General features: G+C 43.4%; 1 protein-coding gene across 6 annotated transcripts in view; it reads left to right on the top strand.

Annotated features, from left to right (window-relative positions):
- slf1 (SMC5-SMC6 complex localization factor 1) overlaps positions 1-18,637 on the top strand; it is a 34,178-nt gene that overhangs the window by 10,418 nt on the left and 5,123 nt on the right. For 4 of the 6 annotated variants that reach the window (XM_039802841.1, XM_039802839.1, XM_039802840.1 and 1 more), the window contains 3 exons: positions 2,342-2,421; positions 7,383-7,475; positions 8,731-8,913. In XM_039802841.1, coding sequence (XP_039658775.1) covers positions 2,342-2,421; positions 7,383-7,475; positions 8,731-8,913 — 356 coding nt within the window. Of the gene's footprint in view, positions 1-2,341; positions 2,422-7,382; positions 7,476-7,554; positions 7,596-8,730; positions 8,914-18,637 lie in introns of all 6 variants that reach the window. The other 2 variants (XM_039802843.1, XM_039802844.1) reach the window with 1 other exon arrangement.

The following is an 18,637-nucleotide window of genomic DNA, read 5'->3' as shown; positions in this document are numbered from 1 at the left end:
GTTCCACCAGCAGGTAGTTGGCCTGGAGAAGGGCAGGAGCCACCAGGGAGCGGGTTCACGCGAAGGCTACTGGTTCATGCGCTGACCCGATCCACTCTTCCCTCCATCACTGCTTTCTACTCTTTCTACTTTCTGCTCTTCCCCCCAGCTTCAAGGGTTTAGTTTGTTTTGACATAGACGAGAGAGAAACTGAATAAAACAAGGAATGCAATCTGTGCGGATGAGATAAAGAAATGCCAAAGGGCATGCAAAATCATTTGACCCTGAAAGAAAAGAATGAAAACAAATTGACAAAGCCTGTGATGAATTAAGAAAACCGAAACCAAAAGGAAATCTTGTTTCCTCATTTTTGCTTTAATTCACGATATTATACACCTTCTCAGTGACGTTGACACTCTTAATCAAATTAGCACATCTTCTGTTGAATCGTTTACGAGGCTGACACACTCCTCAATATCGACGCATTTTCAATACAATTCTGTTGTTGGAGCTGCTACGATTCAGTAATATTGCTTAAATATCGTATGTAAGAAATCAACTATATTTATAGTTGGAGCACTTGTCTGTAATTCATAGTCCTTAACAGGACAAGACATGAAAACAGCCCTTTTTTTTAAAGTCTGAGTTGAAATAGCACACACATGATTGTAGTTTCAATAGTATTGGCTTTAAATGGTTTCAGTCCGGGTTTTATCTGCCTTGTCAAACTGTCGCTTGAACACAAGATAAAATCCTGGCAAGAAGTTTGGTATTGGATTCATGAAAAGCTGTTAGAACGCATTAGGCTGTTTTTACTGTGACTTGAAGCTGCTGTAGTGTGTGAGATGGCGTGCTTCTTCTGCACCAACACACACGCTGGCGTCAGGGCACGCGTCCAAGCCATACCAAGCTGACAGGCCGGCTGATTGACCGACTGTTTAGATGGCCGTTTGACTTGCCGGCTGGCTGCGTGGCAGTGAGTGCTGTTAGCAGAAGGGAAGCTGTAATTAAACTAAAATTTTCTCCTGCTGGCTTAATCAAGCACTGTGTATTGCTGTTTTTTTTTCTCTCAAGCCATTTAACTGTCATTACTTTGGCTCCATTTCTTCTAACCAGACCTGCATATAGTCAATATCAGATGGGTTTAAGAAAAGCCTGTACATCAACTCCACTAATAGTTTAAAAATGGAAACTTTTTTTTTTTTTTTTTTTTCTATGACCTTTTTAGTAGAATTAAACAGAGTGGAAAATGTAATGCATAGATTTCTCTTGCTGTGGCATTCGACATGCACTTCCCCCTTACTTCCATTATCTCTCACAAGTTTCTTGAGAGTCGGCCTCCAAGGGCACACGCTGCCCCAGGCCCAGAATTGATAGCTGGGCCACTGACAGCAGGCTGGCCTCCGAAAGTAGACCATGAGGGAAAGAGAGACTGGGGCGTAGACAAGCCAAGTACTGTCAACCTCAACTGCTGCCAGCTTATATGGACAGGGGACACTTGGGTGAAGTGGTTTGAGATGAGAAGTGGTACGCCCTTATACCAGACACTCTTATGGACTCTCTCATACACGCAGACACACACTCAGACAGACAGACACACACACACACACATACACACACACAGATCTTGTCTCTTCTCAGCCTTGTCCCTGCTAATAACAAGCAACGTGACAGGACGTGTGTTTCCTCTTCACTGCTGGGAGCTCCTTCCTGGCTTCTGAACAAGCCAATTACCAGGGAACAAGCCTCTTCCCTGTAATACGGATGGCACTCTGCTTCAATGCAGCGCACGCGCACGCGCACGTGCACGTGCACAGACGTATACACTCCAGACACCTGTCAGGCTTCATGCAGGCAGATCTCCCATACCCACTCACAGGACTAGTGACAGCCCACAGCTATTAGCACGCCACTACTTTGAAGAGGCTTCACTTTCTTTTACTAGTTATTCCTCCTAATGTGCTTGCTCACATCGAATCCTCCGTCTCTGCGTTTGAGGCGTTAAGTGGGAGGAAAAGTGCTTTGGAGACGGGAATGGAGGATTGGGTGTGTGAAGTAAAATGTGTGTGTGTGTGTGTGTGGCCAACACAGTAGGGGTTTGACAGATATTGTCAGATTTCATATAAAATAATACAACGCCACGAGGGATTCATTTGCTAATGCCACTTTTCACAGTACAGTAATGCCCGTTTCACTTTCTGCACGAATAGGCCTCCTCGCTGTCGTGCTAAAATCAGTCAGTCATTGAAACTTTGGACTTGTTTATATGTAAATCATGGGTAATCTCTTATTGACTTAAGTTCAGCACACACTTGTATATTTTCTCATAACTCCTTTGACCATGTCCTTTGTCTCCATACAGTGCTCAGAGCTCATTGGTGAATAATACAAGCCCAGAGCAAGAGAACATCCCCAGAGGTCTGAACAGAGTCAATGCAGCAGGTAAGGCATAGTCATACACACATACACACACACACACCGCTGCAATATAGCTGCACATTTGCAAGGAGCGGACTTTTAATGGACTGATGCACTGCACTAGGTCATCAGTAAAGAGGGACATGATAGCTCTGTCATCACTTTTAGTTTAATGAAGAGCACATAATGTATGGAGAGAGTGATGGATTTGCATCGGACCCCGCTTCCATCTAGTCAGCTGTAAAGGCAACTCGGCTGCATAATCCGGCCTGTCGTGTGTGTTCGGGGCAGAGTTTGGGCCACTTTGCGCCTCCTCCTCCACTTGTTTTAGTCGCATTGATATGCAACGCTGCACTTTCTGTTTTGTTTTGCCTTTTCCTCATGTCTTATTCCCCTTTTTAAAAAAAACATATTAGATAAATAAATAAATGGCACAGACAGAAATAATGGCTTCCTCACACAAAACAATAACACATATTAGTACGCACAATGTGCCTCAGATCTCCATTTTAGGGATATTAAATACAGCAATTAGAGTCTGCTGCAGATACACAGAGGCTGCACTGGTGGAACTTCCTGCAATTAGAGGCATGGCACTCTGTGTGAACTCCTGAAGGTGTCAGAGCTCATATCTGCCCCCCTCCACCTGATCAGAAAGGCCCTGTGCTGTGGTGCGATGGAGGGGTGGAGGGAGTGGAGGAGGGAGAGCTGAGGCAGGAGACTCAAGGCTGTTGGCATGTGTTGTTTTTCCACTACGTGATCTCTATACCGATGCGGTCGGCATTAATTTTTGATGAACCATCGGCACAGCATCCTCCCCTCTCGCCCTCTCATCCCATCCCATCTCATCCCAGTCTCTTTCTCTCCCTTCCTCTCTTTCTCTTACAGGCTTTCTTACCCATATATGTAAGCTTGCTTTCTTATATGCTGCACTTTTTTTTGCTTTGGTGCATCTGTCTCGCCTCCTGGAACCTCAGTATCTTTGTCAAAGTAGCTGAGAGGGGTTGAGGGATTTGGGATGAACTTGGTCTAATCTTTTTTTTTTCAGTTCCGTATTTGCTTCTAGAGGCTCAGCAGAGACTTCAATCTAAATCAGCCTAAACATACTGTATGAAGATTGTCAAATGTGTTTGTGTTTTTTTTTTTTTTTTAGCTGAAACACGTTTGGTTTTAGCTTCATGTCATCGTGAAACAAACTATTCAAGTCAACATTCACACAGCATAGTTCAAAAGCTAGGTTCTTTTTTTCTTGGGAATTTAAAGCTACTCCAGGCAACTTTATCCAGCAATGAGAAACAACTATGTAAAAAGTTGGTGCTTTAATAGAATATCAAGGAGTAATTCTTTTCTATAAAAATATATTCATTTTACATTAGTACATGGAGTTTTCATCTTAAACCTGAGTGGAGGTCTAATCGGCCCAAGCACACTGTAACCAAACTGCTTGACTCCCATTTTGGTCGGCAGCACTGTCTGGAGTTGGGTCGGGCGAGACTGGAACATAAACTACCTCAGGAGTCTATGTGGTGCTGATTGGGCAGTGCAAACACTGTCTCAGTGATGTTAATTTCGTTGGCCGTCAGCTATTTTATGATCTGTTTTTCTAACTCGTGATTTTGTAGTGAATATGGATTTGGATCTGTGCCTGATTGATCACAACAGTCCTACTGCACCGCTGTGTGCCATCACTAATACATATCTTTGTACCGTAGTGTAACAAAAACATAACCAAGGCAAAAGATTTTTGTGAGCCTGGCTTTCACATTCAATTTATTCACTTTTGCATTTGTTCATTTGGCAGACGGCTTTGTCCAAAGCAACGTACAGTTGAAGCCACAGTGGATTTGCTTACTATTATTTAACAGACACTCTGTGTTTGTGTCTTATGACTTCCTGTTGGCACATAGGGGCTCTGTTGTTGCCCAATGTTGTGTTTGGCTGATTCAATTAAGGTATCCTACAGTAAAATCCCCACCAGTGGAATTTAAAAAAAATGATGGTCACTTACGTTAATGCCAGTAGATTCTTATGTGGCACGGTGTAGTAATCTCGATATGGGGGAATTAACGTGTTGCTTTTAGAGCCAGCGACAGCAGTCGTCTTCAAATAGTTTTAAATATATCCAATAACTGGCACTGAATACCTTTCTAACACATTCCTCACAAATGGCACTGGTACAGGCTTCCAGCAGCTTTTCGGTCCAAGGATCTACAGGCCAAGCGACATTTTACAGGAGTGTAGCAAGCAGACTGAGGGATATAAAGAGCAACACATACATTTAACTTTTCTATTAAAGTGTGAAACGGGGGATTTATAGAAAAGGACAGGCGGATTTATCCTTTCCGTGCTTGTAAATGCTGAGCATGCAATTACCCCTATAATAGAGGCGTTGTGTCCAAATTGGAGCCATTAAAGTGATTTAACAGTGCGTGGATTGGCCCTGGCATTTGCGAGGATGTGTACACATGGGGTGTAGTGGAATGGGTGTTTAATCACAGCGTTTTAGAGCCCGGCAATAGCAGAGCAGCCCATGTAGAACACTGACGTGCCACACAGTACAGCGTACTCATTAGGGACTGAAGTTTGGACTGGGCTCCACCCTTTGTTTGGGTGTTTTTGATTTTCAGATTTGAAATATCGGTTTGCTTCATTGATTGACCACATTATTGTTTCTGATGCTGATACTGGACAACCACGAGTGTCTGCTTTCTCATGTTACTTTCGCAAATAACTTTTAAGTTAATATGATTTTTTTTTACAGTTCAACACATTTCCAGAATGAAAGTCAGATATCAGTATAGAATAGTGGGTTCTTGCACTGGATGATGAGTCTAATTTTCGTTTGGCTTTACTTTGGCTAGAAGTACTTTTAAACAAGTTGCAGTCAAGTACCTGCTTCATTCAGCCCGGTCTCATGGAAGTTCGTGTAAATGTGACGTTATTTGAATCTATTGATACGTGTTCACGGAGACGTTTTTGTCGGTTTTTACGTGGTGGACAACACGAAAATGTAAAGTAATGTATTTCAATGGGAAGCATATTTTGTGGCCACAGCACGAAATGGTAGGGAGTGATATAAAAAGCCGAAAATCCGCGTAGGGAGGTTGGTCGGGGTGGTGGATGGGTCAAACAACACAGGACTTTCACCCGGGGCGATCCCGTAAGTTTTTTCCTAAACCCAACCTTCGCCATCCCGTTATTGTGGGGCGTCCCCAGCGGGCCGCCTCGCGGGCGCCTACCGGCTTATGGAGCGACCTCTTCCCTGAGAAAATAACGTGACATTTACACGTAAAAAACGAGAAAAACGTCTCCGTGAACACGTATCAATAGATTAAGAATAACGTGGACATTTACACGAACTGCCGTGAGACCGGGTTGCTTCATCAGCCCTTTGTGTCCTTTGTGTCCAGTGTTTGTGAGTCCTTACTCCTCACTGCTTCCGAATGGTTGTTTTTTTTTGGAATTCGTAAAGCAAGTAAGTGACTTATTTTGTATGTAATGGCTTTCTAGTCTCTTCAGTTGACATCGGCTTTTGAATATTATTCCATCATGCTTTTTTAGACCTTCAACAGCCTGTTCAATGACGGAAATATTCTTATTATATAAAGCTGCAAGGTCAACTACATGGTGTTACATACAGTTACGCAACATTTATAAGTGAAATGTGTAGAGAAATATAATACACTAAATGTACTGTATGTGTAGTGTCACTGCTTCTGAACTGGGCATAATCTTTTAACTTGCAACTTCCTTCTGTTTGTTAGGCATATTTCTAGGGAGAACATTTTTGATGAACAGTTCTTCCCTTTCCCTGTGTTTTTTTTCTTTTCCCATCCACTCTTCAACCTCTATACTACCAGTGGATGACATTTAATGCATCTACTGCATCCTCAAAGACACCTCCTGGAAGAAAGGAATTCTTCAGAATGAATAGGATCCAGGATTTCCAATATTTCCCCTATATGCTTTGAAATGCAGGAAACCCTTTCACTCTCTCCTCCACTGCGTCTTCTTTCTTGCCCCCCTCCCCTGTTTCCTCCCTCCCTCTCCTTTCTGCCCCAGTCTGTGCTCTGTGCGCGCTGGAGAGGAGCCCCTGTACAGGTGTGGCATCCTGGGGAGAGCTTGTAAAGCATTTATTATGGGCTTTGCAGTCCTGTATTATACTGGCAAGCACAGAGCCACTCATGCTTGGCCTTTAACTTCCCTCTGAAGTTCAGCCATACATGAAAAGAGGGGGCTCTGGCCCGCTAATATATTCCTGGTTTAATATTGTATCGGAGAAAAGTGAGGGACGGGGGTAAAGATGAGAAAAAAAGAGAAGAGAGGAGAAGAAAATTGTGTTTAAAAATGTAAATGGAATCCTGGAAGTTTTTTTTTTTTTTTCCACACCCGTTCACTGGTAGTTTGCTGATTAAATATCACGTGGTGACACTGGCAATGCCCAGCGGAGCTTTTGAACCCTGGATCTGTGAAGAATCCTTTTCGAGGCTTTGTGCGCGGGCTGTCTACCATAACTTCCTCTCAAGTAACATAATAGGGACGAGCGGACAGGAAGCAAGACTACATTCTCACCACTACATTCATTCACTTCACCGACTGCCCCGATGTTAACTTTGTTGGGCTCGGGGTGTAGGTGGAAAATCTCTGTGTCTATAAAAGAGGGAAAGAGCGAGGCAAATCAGTCCAACTCTCCATCTTTTTTTTTTTTTTTTTTTTTTTTTTTTTTTCCTTGAAAGATCTCCCCCGTTTTCTCATCTCTCTTAATCGCATCCTCATTGGTGGGTCGTACTTTTTTAGGTCAGGTTTTTTTTCTTTTCTTTTTGGTGTTTGGGGACATCTCTGTGGTATTTTATTGGCGTGTTCACCAGATCGAGGGGGACAATGGGCAGGACATTGGGGCACACCCTAATTTTGGATTTCTCTCCTCTCTTCCGCCTCTTCTCTCTTTTGGGTGTGTTTGTCCGTTGTGCGTGTCCTGGTCGAAGGAGAGACCCTCCTCCACAGAGCTTGCAAAAGGAACCAAGTGGAAACAGTGCTTCAGATCCTGGCGCTTCCTGGCACGGACATCAACGTTAAAGGTAAGACTTTCTCGCTTTCCCTTTTCTCTGTAACCTCTGTCTCACCGTCATCTCATTTCACTCCCACTGTTTGCTCTAGGGTTTCGAAGAGCGATTAACATTGGGAGGGGGAAAAAAGAGGTGAGAAGAAATAGAAGTGTGTGTGTGTGTGTGTGCGCGTCATCATTGAGGTTAACCTTTAGCTAAAATGTAAAGGGTGTGTCTAGAAAGAGCCGGATGGGTTTGGAGGCTGAGATTTATAGCTTTACGGTGACTTTGCTAAGTGAATCAAATCCCTTTTTGATATTTCAGACTGACTTTCTTTTGTCCCTTTAGGTCAAATACAATGACTTCCCCTCCTTTTTATGGAAAGGTTATGCTGTTTCTCCGATTTGGTAATAGCCCTTGAATAGCAGCCTAAATCAACTTGCATCTTCTGCAAGAGGCAATCAGGCAGAGCTATGTTCAAAATGGTAAAATTACCGCTGTCACTTTGCAGTTGTCTCCCTAAACAAGGCCCGCGTTAACAGAGGCAGAACATCTTCGGTTGGATCTACGTTGTGATGGTCTCTAAATGGTCTAATTTTTATTCTTCAGAACCATTTTTCATTTTGGAACGACTGTTGTTAAACATGATCGACTGAAATGCCAGTTTTTGTATAATAATGTAAGGCGCACATGGGCGGTGGTTAGTAACCTATTTGTAACTCCCAAACAAGAATTTCAAGCGGTCTTAACGGCACACTCACAATGGCTAATCAGTCTTTAGCAGCCAGTCGTGTTAATGTCTTTTGTCTTATGGCAGCTGAAAAGACAGATAAATCATTAATTTAAAAAAGTAAGTTCTTAAAAAAATTGCTGACGGCTGTGTCACTTCGTAAGGTGTCTCGTCTATTCCTCCCAATTTTAGCACAGAGGTCCTCTAATCAGCCCCCTGCTAGCTTATTTGTTAGCCAAGTTGTTAGCTCTCAGAGCTAACCAACAACTTAGCTGCAACAGAGTGGGTTAGCCCGCTAATGCCACAATAAGTCGCTTTAATCTTTCATCATGACACTCTGGTCAAACTTTAAAATAGTCTAATACCATACTTTAGGAGATGTACATACCTATTCAACTGCTTGATACGCAAAATTCTTTACAAAACATTGCTCTTCAGTTATTAAGTGTTAGCTGTTTACTATGTAAATTCTTGGCAGAAAGATTTAAGAAAAAACAGATTTAAACAATAACAAAAGCGTAAGTGCTTGTTTGTGTGCTTGTTTTGTTGACCCTGTAGACCATGCAGGCTGGACCCCTCTGCATGAAGCGTGCAACCATGGCAGCATTGCGTGTGTGGAGGCTTTGCTACGTCACCGCCCTGCACCTGTGCTTAATAACCAGGTGGGTGGAGTCAGTCCACTGCAGGACGCCGTGCTAAACGGACACATGGACATCGCCAAAATGCTACTTGAGCATGCAGGTGAGTGAACTTCATCAAAACACACAGAGACTCAGTGCTTTAGAGTGAGAGCTGACGTAAGGAATGACACAAAGTATTGGTTTCATACATAGACTATAAAATGTGAATGCAGTCTCCGTGACGTCACCCATAGATTTCTCAAGAGCCAAAATGAAGCTCAAAGTGGCAGTGCCTGACATTGGCTAATCCAAAAATGGGCAAAGAAGCGGAGCGTGGATGGAGCCACTCCCCCAACCTCTCACAGTTGTCATGAAGGGGAAACTTAGCTTTAGAGACCAAAACCATTTTTGTACCAAGCTCTAAACATGTTTAATTCTGCTATAAAGTTGGGCATTTTAACATGAGAGTCTATTGGGATTAGTCTATGTCCTTCTTTTCGGCCGGATGTCCGTTACGCTTCCGCTTTCTTTGTGTTGGAATTCTGGTTTCTGAGGACTATGGTTAACTGCTCCTCAGATCTCTGCAGGGTAAATCCAGACAGCTAGCTAGACTATCTGTCCAATCTGAGTTTTCTCTCGCACGACTAAAACAACTTTTGAACGTACATGTTCCACCAAAACAAGTTCCTTCCCTCGCAGCGGCACTGGGGCTCCGTTCGGCGCACAGCGCCGCCCAAGACGATTGTGATTTCAGGTTAGTTCTTTCTGTAGTACCTTTTTAAGGTGAAACTGTGACACACACCTAGTGGTGTTGGTGCTTTATTTTGTCAATATCATTACTAAGGCAGATTCAATTCAAAAGTGCTACTCTAACTGTATGTTACATGTGTATATGTCCTAATTTGATGGGATACACTCAACTGTTTATTCATATGTCTTCATGTAATCCATCTTCCTTGAAACTATTCATTAAACCAAATGGTCCTCGTCACATTGATGGAATCATATACTGTTAAAATAAAACACCTTTAACTTGTCTAGCTGGCTGCCAAGAGAGCTAATCTGTAGAATTAGCCATTCAGCTAATGATTTACTGCAGTGGTGGGCTGCATGTCACTGCTGCTGCAGCTAAGACCCACTTTAAATGTAATGTAGCCAACAAATTCAACGGAGCTTACTGACAGATTGAATGCTGCTTTCGACCTTAGCAGGGCCAGTTTTATCTCAGCTAGCCTCCTGGTAGAGTGAGCCACCATTTTGATGGTGGGGCTTTTAAAGGGGCACTCCACCGATTTTACACATCACATTCAGTTCATTCATCACAAAGATGACTACTTTAGCCTCTGGAAGCAGTTGTATAATGTCTTCTCTGGCTCTGGAGCTCTGAAAAAAAATAACCCTGATGATGTCATTCAGGTTAATTTGGCTTGGGCATTAAGACTGCATTTTCTTAACAGAAAGCCTGTATTACAACCTGGAGGCGTGGAGTTTGAAGGACACTGGCCGTTTACCCTATGTGGCGAATCTAACCAAAGATGGTATTAATTTGCATTATGGGTTTTTTTGGGCTTGATCCATACTTAAGATGAAAACTTAGGATATCTTACTAGAATTACTATTAATATTGTGATATGTACAATTTGTTATCTGAGAGTATATTACGGTCGCCTACATCTAAAGAATTATGGGCTGCACACATACAGTGCAGTTGCAAAGACAAAAAGAATTGGTACTGGACCCCAGAGGCCGTAGCAGGTGTCTGCTTCTTCACTGTATGAATTGTAGATCATCTATACCATCTCTCCCTCTGCCCCCACTGCTTGTCTTTATAATCCTCACGCAATCCTGCACTGCCGTGTCTGTCCAAACAGATTACAGCATCACCTCATAGATGTCTGTTAATGTCTTTTTGACAAGATTAGAGGAGTCAGGATCCGCCGCTTGCGAAATTCACACACAGGTTTTTGTGGAAATGTGTCACAACACAACTAGTTTGTGCGTCGGCATGTTTGCACGCCACATACAGTCTGAGCTCAGGAGGGTTGAAGCGAGCGTGACGGGTGTCAAAGCTCAAGAGTGGAGGTGGCGTCGCCGGGTGTGCGGCAGAGGAAATGCGTGTGTGTTTTTGGGGAGGGTGGGGAGGGGTGTCATTTGCGAGCGTTGAACAAGTCTCCCATGTAACATACCTCTGCCTCTGCTCACCTCTCAGTTTGACTAATTATAGTTAATTTGATCCGACTTTTCCATTAACACATGTACATATTCTGTCCTCAAAAAATAAATTAGACTGGGATTGTTTAGTCCCGGAGAGGAAACAAGAGAGCGCTCCTTTTTTTTTTTTTTTTTTTTTTCTTTCCTCACTAACAGGAGGGAGAGCAAATTAAAAGAGGTCAACTGAAGAAGAGCTATCTGTATCTGTAAAATTAGAAGATAAAGAGACTGTGTCTGTGCAGCAGACGTCTGGCCTGCTGTCTAGGCCAGGTCTCTTCGCAGGGACCGAGCCGAACAACAGGAATAAGAATCCTCCCAATCTGAAACACCTGCAGGCTTGTACATTATACTGCTTTTTCTCACTCGCTTTCTCCTGACTGTTTGCTATTTCCTCTCACCTTGATGGCGGGTTGTCTAAAGGCTACAGCAGGGAGCTGGTGAAGAGTTGAGCCTCTTGACTCCAGGCTACACTGTCTCTTTTGGTCTCTTTTCTGTGATCTCCATCTGGTTGCCATGGACACCATCGATAGGCCAAGCATTTTCTGTCTTCTTTTTGTTTAGATCTTTAAGTCCTGGCTGTTAAATGTGGAAAGTTTTGGCTTTGGGGCTACATCATGCTTAGTTACTGTAAGCATCTTTATGTTGTTGTTCATTCCAGCAGGACTTTTGTGCTCATGGCAGCATTTCTAACACCCATACATCAGACTACTTTTAAAATGTTTGGCCAGGTAGAATCACTGCAACGTCCCATGACAGGAAAACAGGCTAGTGGGCCGGATGCATTTCCATTCCTCTATCTCTCTCTCTCTTTATTTATTATAGTCCTGTGTTTTTTTTTTTCTTCTTTTTTCTGAGTGCCTGCTACATCTCCTGAAACTATATTTTCCATTGGGGCATTCACCCTGCTGTTTCCAACAGAAAGGCTGAACCTAGCTGCCAAGGATCTGGTAGGCCAGAGAGGGCAACACTGGCACTGGCACACCAACAAAGCCTTTATTTTAGAGTGATCTCAGTCCTTTGTAAGCCTGTCTGCTTGGAGGCCGTGTGTGTGTGTGTGTGTGTGTGTGTGTGTGTGTGTGTGTGTGTGTGTGTGTGTGTGTGTGTGTGTGTGTGTGTGTGTGTGTGTGTGTGTGTGTGTGTGTGTGTGTGTGTTTTGTTCAAGCATTTTTAGGTGTGAATTGTAAGGGGGGAGGGATGAATGGATCCCACCCCCTACCCCCTCTACCTCGGGCCCTCCAGGCTTATGGAGCTGGCAAGCAAAGGATGCCATGGCTGAGGGCAAGGCTGACTCTGCTCTCCTCCCCTCCTCCTCCCATTGCCCAAGGCCACCCCACATGACCCTTTGTGTGTGTGTGTGTGTGTGTGTGTGTGTGTGTGTGTGTGTGTGTGTGTGTGTGGCTTGTTTTTATTCGGTATGGAAGTGTCCTTGGCTATATATTTTGGTGTATGCATGCACAAATATTTTCTTGAATCTCAAATTCTGTAATGATTGCTGGCTTGTAATTAAGTGTGTGTGTGTGTGTGTGTTTGTTTGTGTGTTTGTTTGCTGTTTCCCTGTGCCATCAGCTGGTAGGAGTGTTTAAATTTTGCAGGGTGGCCAGGGCAGCCGGTACCCTTGATTGGAATGGAAATTGACCCGGAGCCTTTAGCTGTGCAGTTCAGACCTGGAACACACACACACACAGCAGAGGCGTGTCAGTGAGCAAAGAGGGTGGAGAAATAAAGAAAAGAGCCTTTAAGCTGTCACCACTCTGCTCTGTGACCGTAATCACTGATGGCGTCCTCTCAATACAGCCCACCGTGTTAGTAAGCACAGCCAGTCCACCGCGACTTGTAAACACACACACACACACACACAGACTAATTTAGATTCTTGGAGGGGAAAGTGTATAGTAGCAGAAAGAAAGAAAGAAAGAAAGAAAGAAAGAATTCTTCAGGTGTAAAGGTGTTTTATTTGTTTCTTATTTGTCTAATTTTGTTTGTTTTGTTTTGTTTGGCTTGAGTCAAGTTCAGAGAAGGCAAGAGAGGTTGCTACATGACTGCCTCTTCACTTTCTCTTTGGAGTATTGTGCATCTCTGGTACACACACACGGTCGGTTAATGCGCAGCATCCCGAGGTCCCTGCAGATCTTAATGTGAATGAGTGTTTGTGGAGCAGAAAGATGTCATTTGCTCAGTGGCACAGGAAACGCACAGTCCCCTCGGACCACTGTAGTCAGTCATGGTTTGTCTCTGTCTGTTTGTCTATCTCTGTCATAGATCTCTTGACACACACACACACACACACACACACACACACACACACAGGTAGTGCTTTAGACACACTTGGGCTGCTTCACTGTCAGCACGGTAAAGAAAGTTCATTCTTCTTAGCACTTATTTCCCTGTGGGTCCTGAACTGGCAACTGTGTGGAGCTGAGCACTCGTACCATTAGAGGTGAGGCTATGTTTGGAGCCCTCGGCTTCACTCGGGTGTGTTGATGTTTCAGCTGCAGGTTTCTTCAGGCTGTATTTCAAGGACTTCCCTCGCTGGGAATTTTAGACTAGATTTTTCATCTTTCTCCTCTCTTCCTGCCTCTCTCTCGCGATCCACCCCCAACCTTTCTTTCTGTGTTTTGGGGTGGTTGCCAGGATTAAGTCTGGAGCTCTATCCAACAGTCTCCCCGGTCGTTCTTCAACGTGCTCTAAAGCCTGAGACACACCAAGCCAATAATTGGCCGTCGGACAGTCTGGCGAGGTCGGTGACTCGAGTCTGTTCGGTGTGTTCCGTGCCGTCGTCCTTCGGCCTTCATTTTGGCTGATTTGACATGTATAATCGGCGGGGCGGGCACTGCCGGCAGTCGGTTCACTCAAATGACCCATCTGATTGGTGGAGTACTAACCCGGAAACGGGGAGCGGGATGAGCGTGACTAGAGTCTCTCAAAATCGGACAAATCTTTTAAACTGACCTTTGTCGATCTGAAATGAAGACAGATCGACTTAAAATGTTTTCAGAAACACGTTTCAGTGAACTATTTTAGTACAATATGAGATCGTATTCTGAACAAGCCACCATGACAGTCTGTCTTTGAATTTCCCGGAGAAACTAGACCCACGTGACACGTTCGTCACGTGGGTCTAGTCAGCTGCCGGTTTTCATTTTTGGGCAACAATACAGTTTAGCGCCGCCTGCTGTTATGGAGACTTATTACATCTCGTCGCTTTGGTGTGTTCCGAGTAGAGCTGGGCAATATATCAATATTATATCGATATCGTGATATGAGACTAGATATCGTCTCAGATTTTGGATATCATACTATGGCATAAGTGTTGTCTTTTCCTGGTTTTAAAGGCTACATTACAGTAAAGTGATGTCATTTTATGAACTTACCAGACTGTTGTAACTGTTCTGTTATTTGCCTTTGCCCACTTAGTCATTATATCCACATTACTGATGATTATTTATCAAAAATCTCATTGTGTAAATATTTTGTGAAAGCACCAATAGTCAACACTACAATATCGTTGCGGGTATCGATATCGAGGTATTTGGTCAAAAATATCGTGATATTTGATTTTCTCCATATCGCCCAGCCCTAGTTCCGAGGCACTTTTTTGACCAACTCGGGGAGACTGACCAGTCCAACTGCCTTTTCTGCCGAGGGTCGGCCGTCTGGTCGGTGTGTCTCGACCTTTAGAGGAGGGAGAGGCCCCTTTTCTAGTTTTATACAGATGAGTATTGAAGTAGGGTGCTGATGATTTTGTGATTTGTTACCAAAGATTTCTTTCAGGCCCAGCACCACCTTTTATAGTGTACAAACACACAAATGCCTGGCCCCTTCTTAAACAGCTGCAGCTTTTGGTGAGCATGAAGGCCACAGCGAGCTAGCTTCAGTGAAGAGAAAAGGGCAGAGGCCAAGGAACATTACCTGAAGTTTTTTTTTTGTATTTTACTGTCCTATTTCGCCTACAAGGTTCAGCAGGAATGTAATATTTTTATTTGTAAGGACCACATAATTATTGATAGTGAATTTGTAAGTGTGGAAAAAAATTGCTCTTCCATCCACAAAGCCAAGTTTCAAGGTTTAGTTTGTTTCTTTTGTCCGCTTCCGGGGCCATTAAAAATAAAAACAACATAGTCACAGGCCCAAGATGATCTTGTTGTTGGCCTTGAAGATCGTTCTCGGTCTCTGTACTCCAACCCTGAAGTCATCATACATACGTTATCATAGTACTCTTTTCTTTCTCACCCTTTAAATTAAAACGACGACTCCGGATGGAATCGATTAGCATATTTAAAAAAAAAAAATATATATATATATCTCGAACATTGGGAGAGTTAGCATTATCAGCTGAATAGCTTAGTGTAGGCGCTAATGGATCCAAGAGTGTATCTTGTACGTTACCCCACTAATTATGCCCAAAATGATACCAAACGTCTATAGTAGTACAAATAGGTTATGTACTCATAAAACGATGGATTGGAAAGTTTGTAAGTACACCAGGAGTTTATGTAAATAACACTTGCCTGCTGGCTTCTGCTCTCTGCTGCTGCAGCTACTGGCAGTAAGACGAGTGCTTAGGGACCGTCTACAAATTACAACACAGAAAAGAGATACAACAAAAATATTTATTAATTTAATGATTTAAATAAGGTAGTGTCTCCAAACTTACCTCAATTATAACTTGTCTCCTGCTAGTTGTATTACAGCACTTTAACCTCACAGGGATCACTGTGCCGCGGACGGCACACTTCCGCTCAAAATAGACGCTGCATAAACTTCATTATGACTTTGAAGCATTAAATCTTCAAAATATACGGCCATGCAGCACATCGGTTGAAAGCTTAGACTCTCAGAATTCCATTAAGCCCACACACAAACCATAACATAATTTATAGCAGTTAGAAAACGGTAATCTAGTTGCGATATCACTGAAAAGGACCGCGCCGATTCAAGTGTGCTTACATACCTGCACATTCTTCCCTTTATCCACTTTGGTGAAATTGAATAGAATAGTTTTTTTTTCATAAATCCCCAAGAGTCCAAGCAAATGTAATATCCAAGCAAGTTTATCCAAAACTAGCTGTTCGTCTCACAATCTTAAAGTTTCTGACCGAATTACAACATTAAAACGGTAAACAATAGCTCACTACCGGACATCTTTTCGACTCTCACTTCTCATGCGAGACTTGGAACGCTACATTTGGGTGTTACATTTGTTCTGCAAAGTCTTACGAATCGAACAACACCTCTCATGAGCCAATAGCTTCCCGGAGGACAGAGACAGACATCTGAGAAGCAAAAGCTATCTCTGCATTCAATTTGGACCACCCTCGTTTCGATCGACCGTTGTCTCTGCCAGTAACAATTTCATGGTTCGAGACTCTCCTACCTCTTTAGCCAATAAGGAGACGATTCCAACGATATATGATAATGTGCCATCAAGTTAGGTTGTGCCCTGGTATAGCTGTGTATAGAACCTTTTTATAGCCTGTGCGTAACACGCGCACCCTCGCAGAAAACATCTTTCGAGTTGGATTACGCACACGTTAGTTACAGAGATATCTAATTTCAAGACGTTTGTGTGACACTGTACCCTGTACCAGTGTTAGCTCTGTACCAGTGTTAGCTATACAACTAATTTGCATCTGTGGTCCACTATGTAAATAGTTTATTTTATCATTCATGTGTGTGTTTTTATATTTCTATATAAAAACCTTGCCAGTGCAGTTTGTTTGCCCTTTTTTACCATCACTTGAATGTTTTACTGTATAACTCCACCAAAATTCAACACTTTTCAACACCCATAGTTGAAAAAAAAAATAAAAAAGAAATGGATACATCAAGGCATTCAACAGCCGTTGAGTGTGTTTGCTTAAGTCATTCTTTCAATAAGAAACTAAACCCTGCAACGTTTGTAGAGTGGCGTACTTTTGAAGAGTTTTGGGCAGCAGCCAGGATGGTTGGTACAGTGGGAGCAGTTAGTCGTTCAGCGAGAATGTTAAGTGAGTCTGAAGTTCCCAAGTTTAACTTTGCCAACACAAAGTCAAATGTAAAGGCTTCATATAATAAAGAGGATTTAAAAGGTGCAGTCAAATGTGACAATATTGCTACTGCTGCTATAGCAACGAAATTAAAACCCAGTGGGTTACATTTGTATGAAATTATTGTGCCCATGAGAGCTTTGCAGACGCTGAATTCTAAAATCACAGTCTGCATTGATAGGTTTATTGCTTTAGTTGCTTTCGTCTTCTGTGTTTACGGAGTATTCCAATCTACTTCTATCACATTAACTTCCAAATAGTTTGAATAACTAAATGAGCCTGTGTGCATGCTAATGGCATCATAGGAAACTGTTTATTTGCGTGCACAATGATGATTCAGTGCATGACATATTATTAGAGCAAACAGCTGATGGCAGTGATTAGCCTTTTCTGATTCAAGAGACCGGTTAAGAGTTCATTTATGGCTCCACTCTGATTATTTAAGACGCTTATCACCCAATGCTGATCAGCATCCGGTAAATCAGAGTATATCTGATAACTCTACTCACTAGAGGTGTTGGAGCGGCAGGGGATTACACAAAGCTAGCAGTTGGTGTCCATGCTTGTACATCCGACATCCCATCGTTATCTGCCCCACCTCCTCTGCAAGGCTATGATCCCAACTTTAATCTGTGTCTGCCCAGACTGTGTTTGGGTTGAGCAGCTCACGGACACGGTAATCAGACACAACCCGTTAAGATGGCGCTCACCTGTGACTGAGAATACAGAGCCTGTCGCTGGCTGTGATGACAGTAGGATTTAAAGGGACGTATAGCAGAGGCGATGCATACCCTAGTATTGTTACACAAAAGACATTGACCGCGACTGCTTCATCTGATGTAACCTCGACAGGCTTTCCCATCCCTGTTTTTATTTTTTATTTTTTTATGCTCTATATATCAAGGTAGAAAAGGGGAGAAAAATATCACTGAGCATTCAGACACTGTTGCTAAAGCAGAGAGGAATGTTCGCGTATTCACATGTCTGGCTGGTCTTTCTTTTTTCCTGCATCTGATGCCCTTCCGCTGGCTGCTTTGGTGCTTCACTTGATTGGCCTTGTTGTGTTTGCTGTGGTTTCTAGTCGCTAGCTAGCAGCTCCCTGTTGATATGTGATGCCGTGCCCCTGGCTGCAGTTCACACACTCACCCTGCCTCTCTTTTTCAGGCGGCGAGGGGGGGGGGAAAATAGAGAGAGAGAGGGGATGTTTACCATGCTGTGGAGCTGCCTGCTTCCCAGCTTGTCTGCCTCAGCCACAGCATCAGGAGGGAGAGAGAGGGAGGGAGAGAGAGAGAGAGAGGGAGGGAGAGAGAGAGAGAGAGAGAGAGCTGCATCTTTCTTTCCTTCCCTCACTCCCTCCCTCCCTCTTTTTGCGCCAATTTTCCCATCCTCCACTCTCGCTTTTATATTTCTTGTCTTCGCCTGCCCTCTAAAGGCCAAAGGGCTTTGCTGTGTGTGTGTGTGTGTGTGTGTGTGTGTGTGTGTGTGTGTGTGTGTGTGTGTGTGTGTGTGTGTGTGTGTGTGTGTGTGTGTGTGTGTGTGTGTGTGTGTGTGTGTGTGTGTGTGTGTGTGTGTGTGTGTGTGTGTGTACGTCACAGTCAGACTGCATCT

This window comes from Perca fluviatilis, chromosome 6 (genome assembly GCF_010015445.1).
Source record: "Perca fluviatilis chromosome 6, GENO_Pfluv_1.0, whole genome shotgun sequence".
NCBI lineage: Eukaryota > Metazoa > Chordata > Actinopteri > Perciformes > Percidae > Perca > Perca fluviatilis.
The sequence above is the reverse complement of the archived record's forward strand: the minus strand, read 5'-3'. Positions and strand labels throughout refer to the sequence as shown.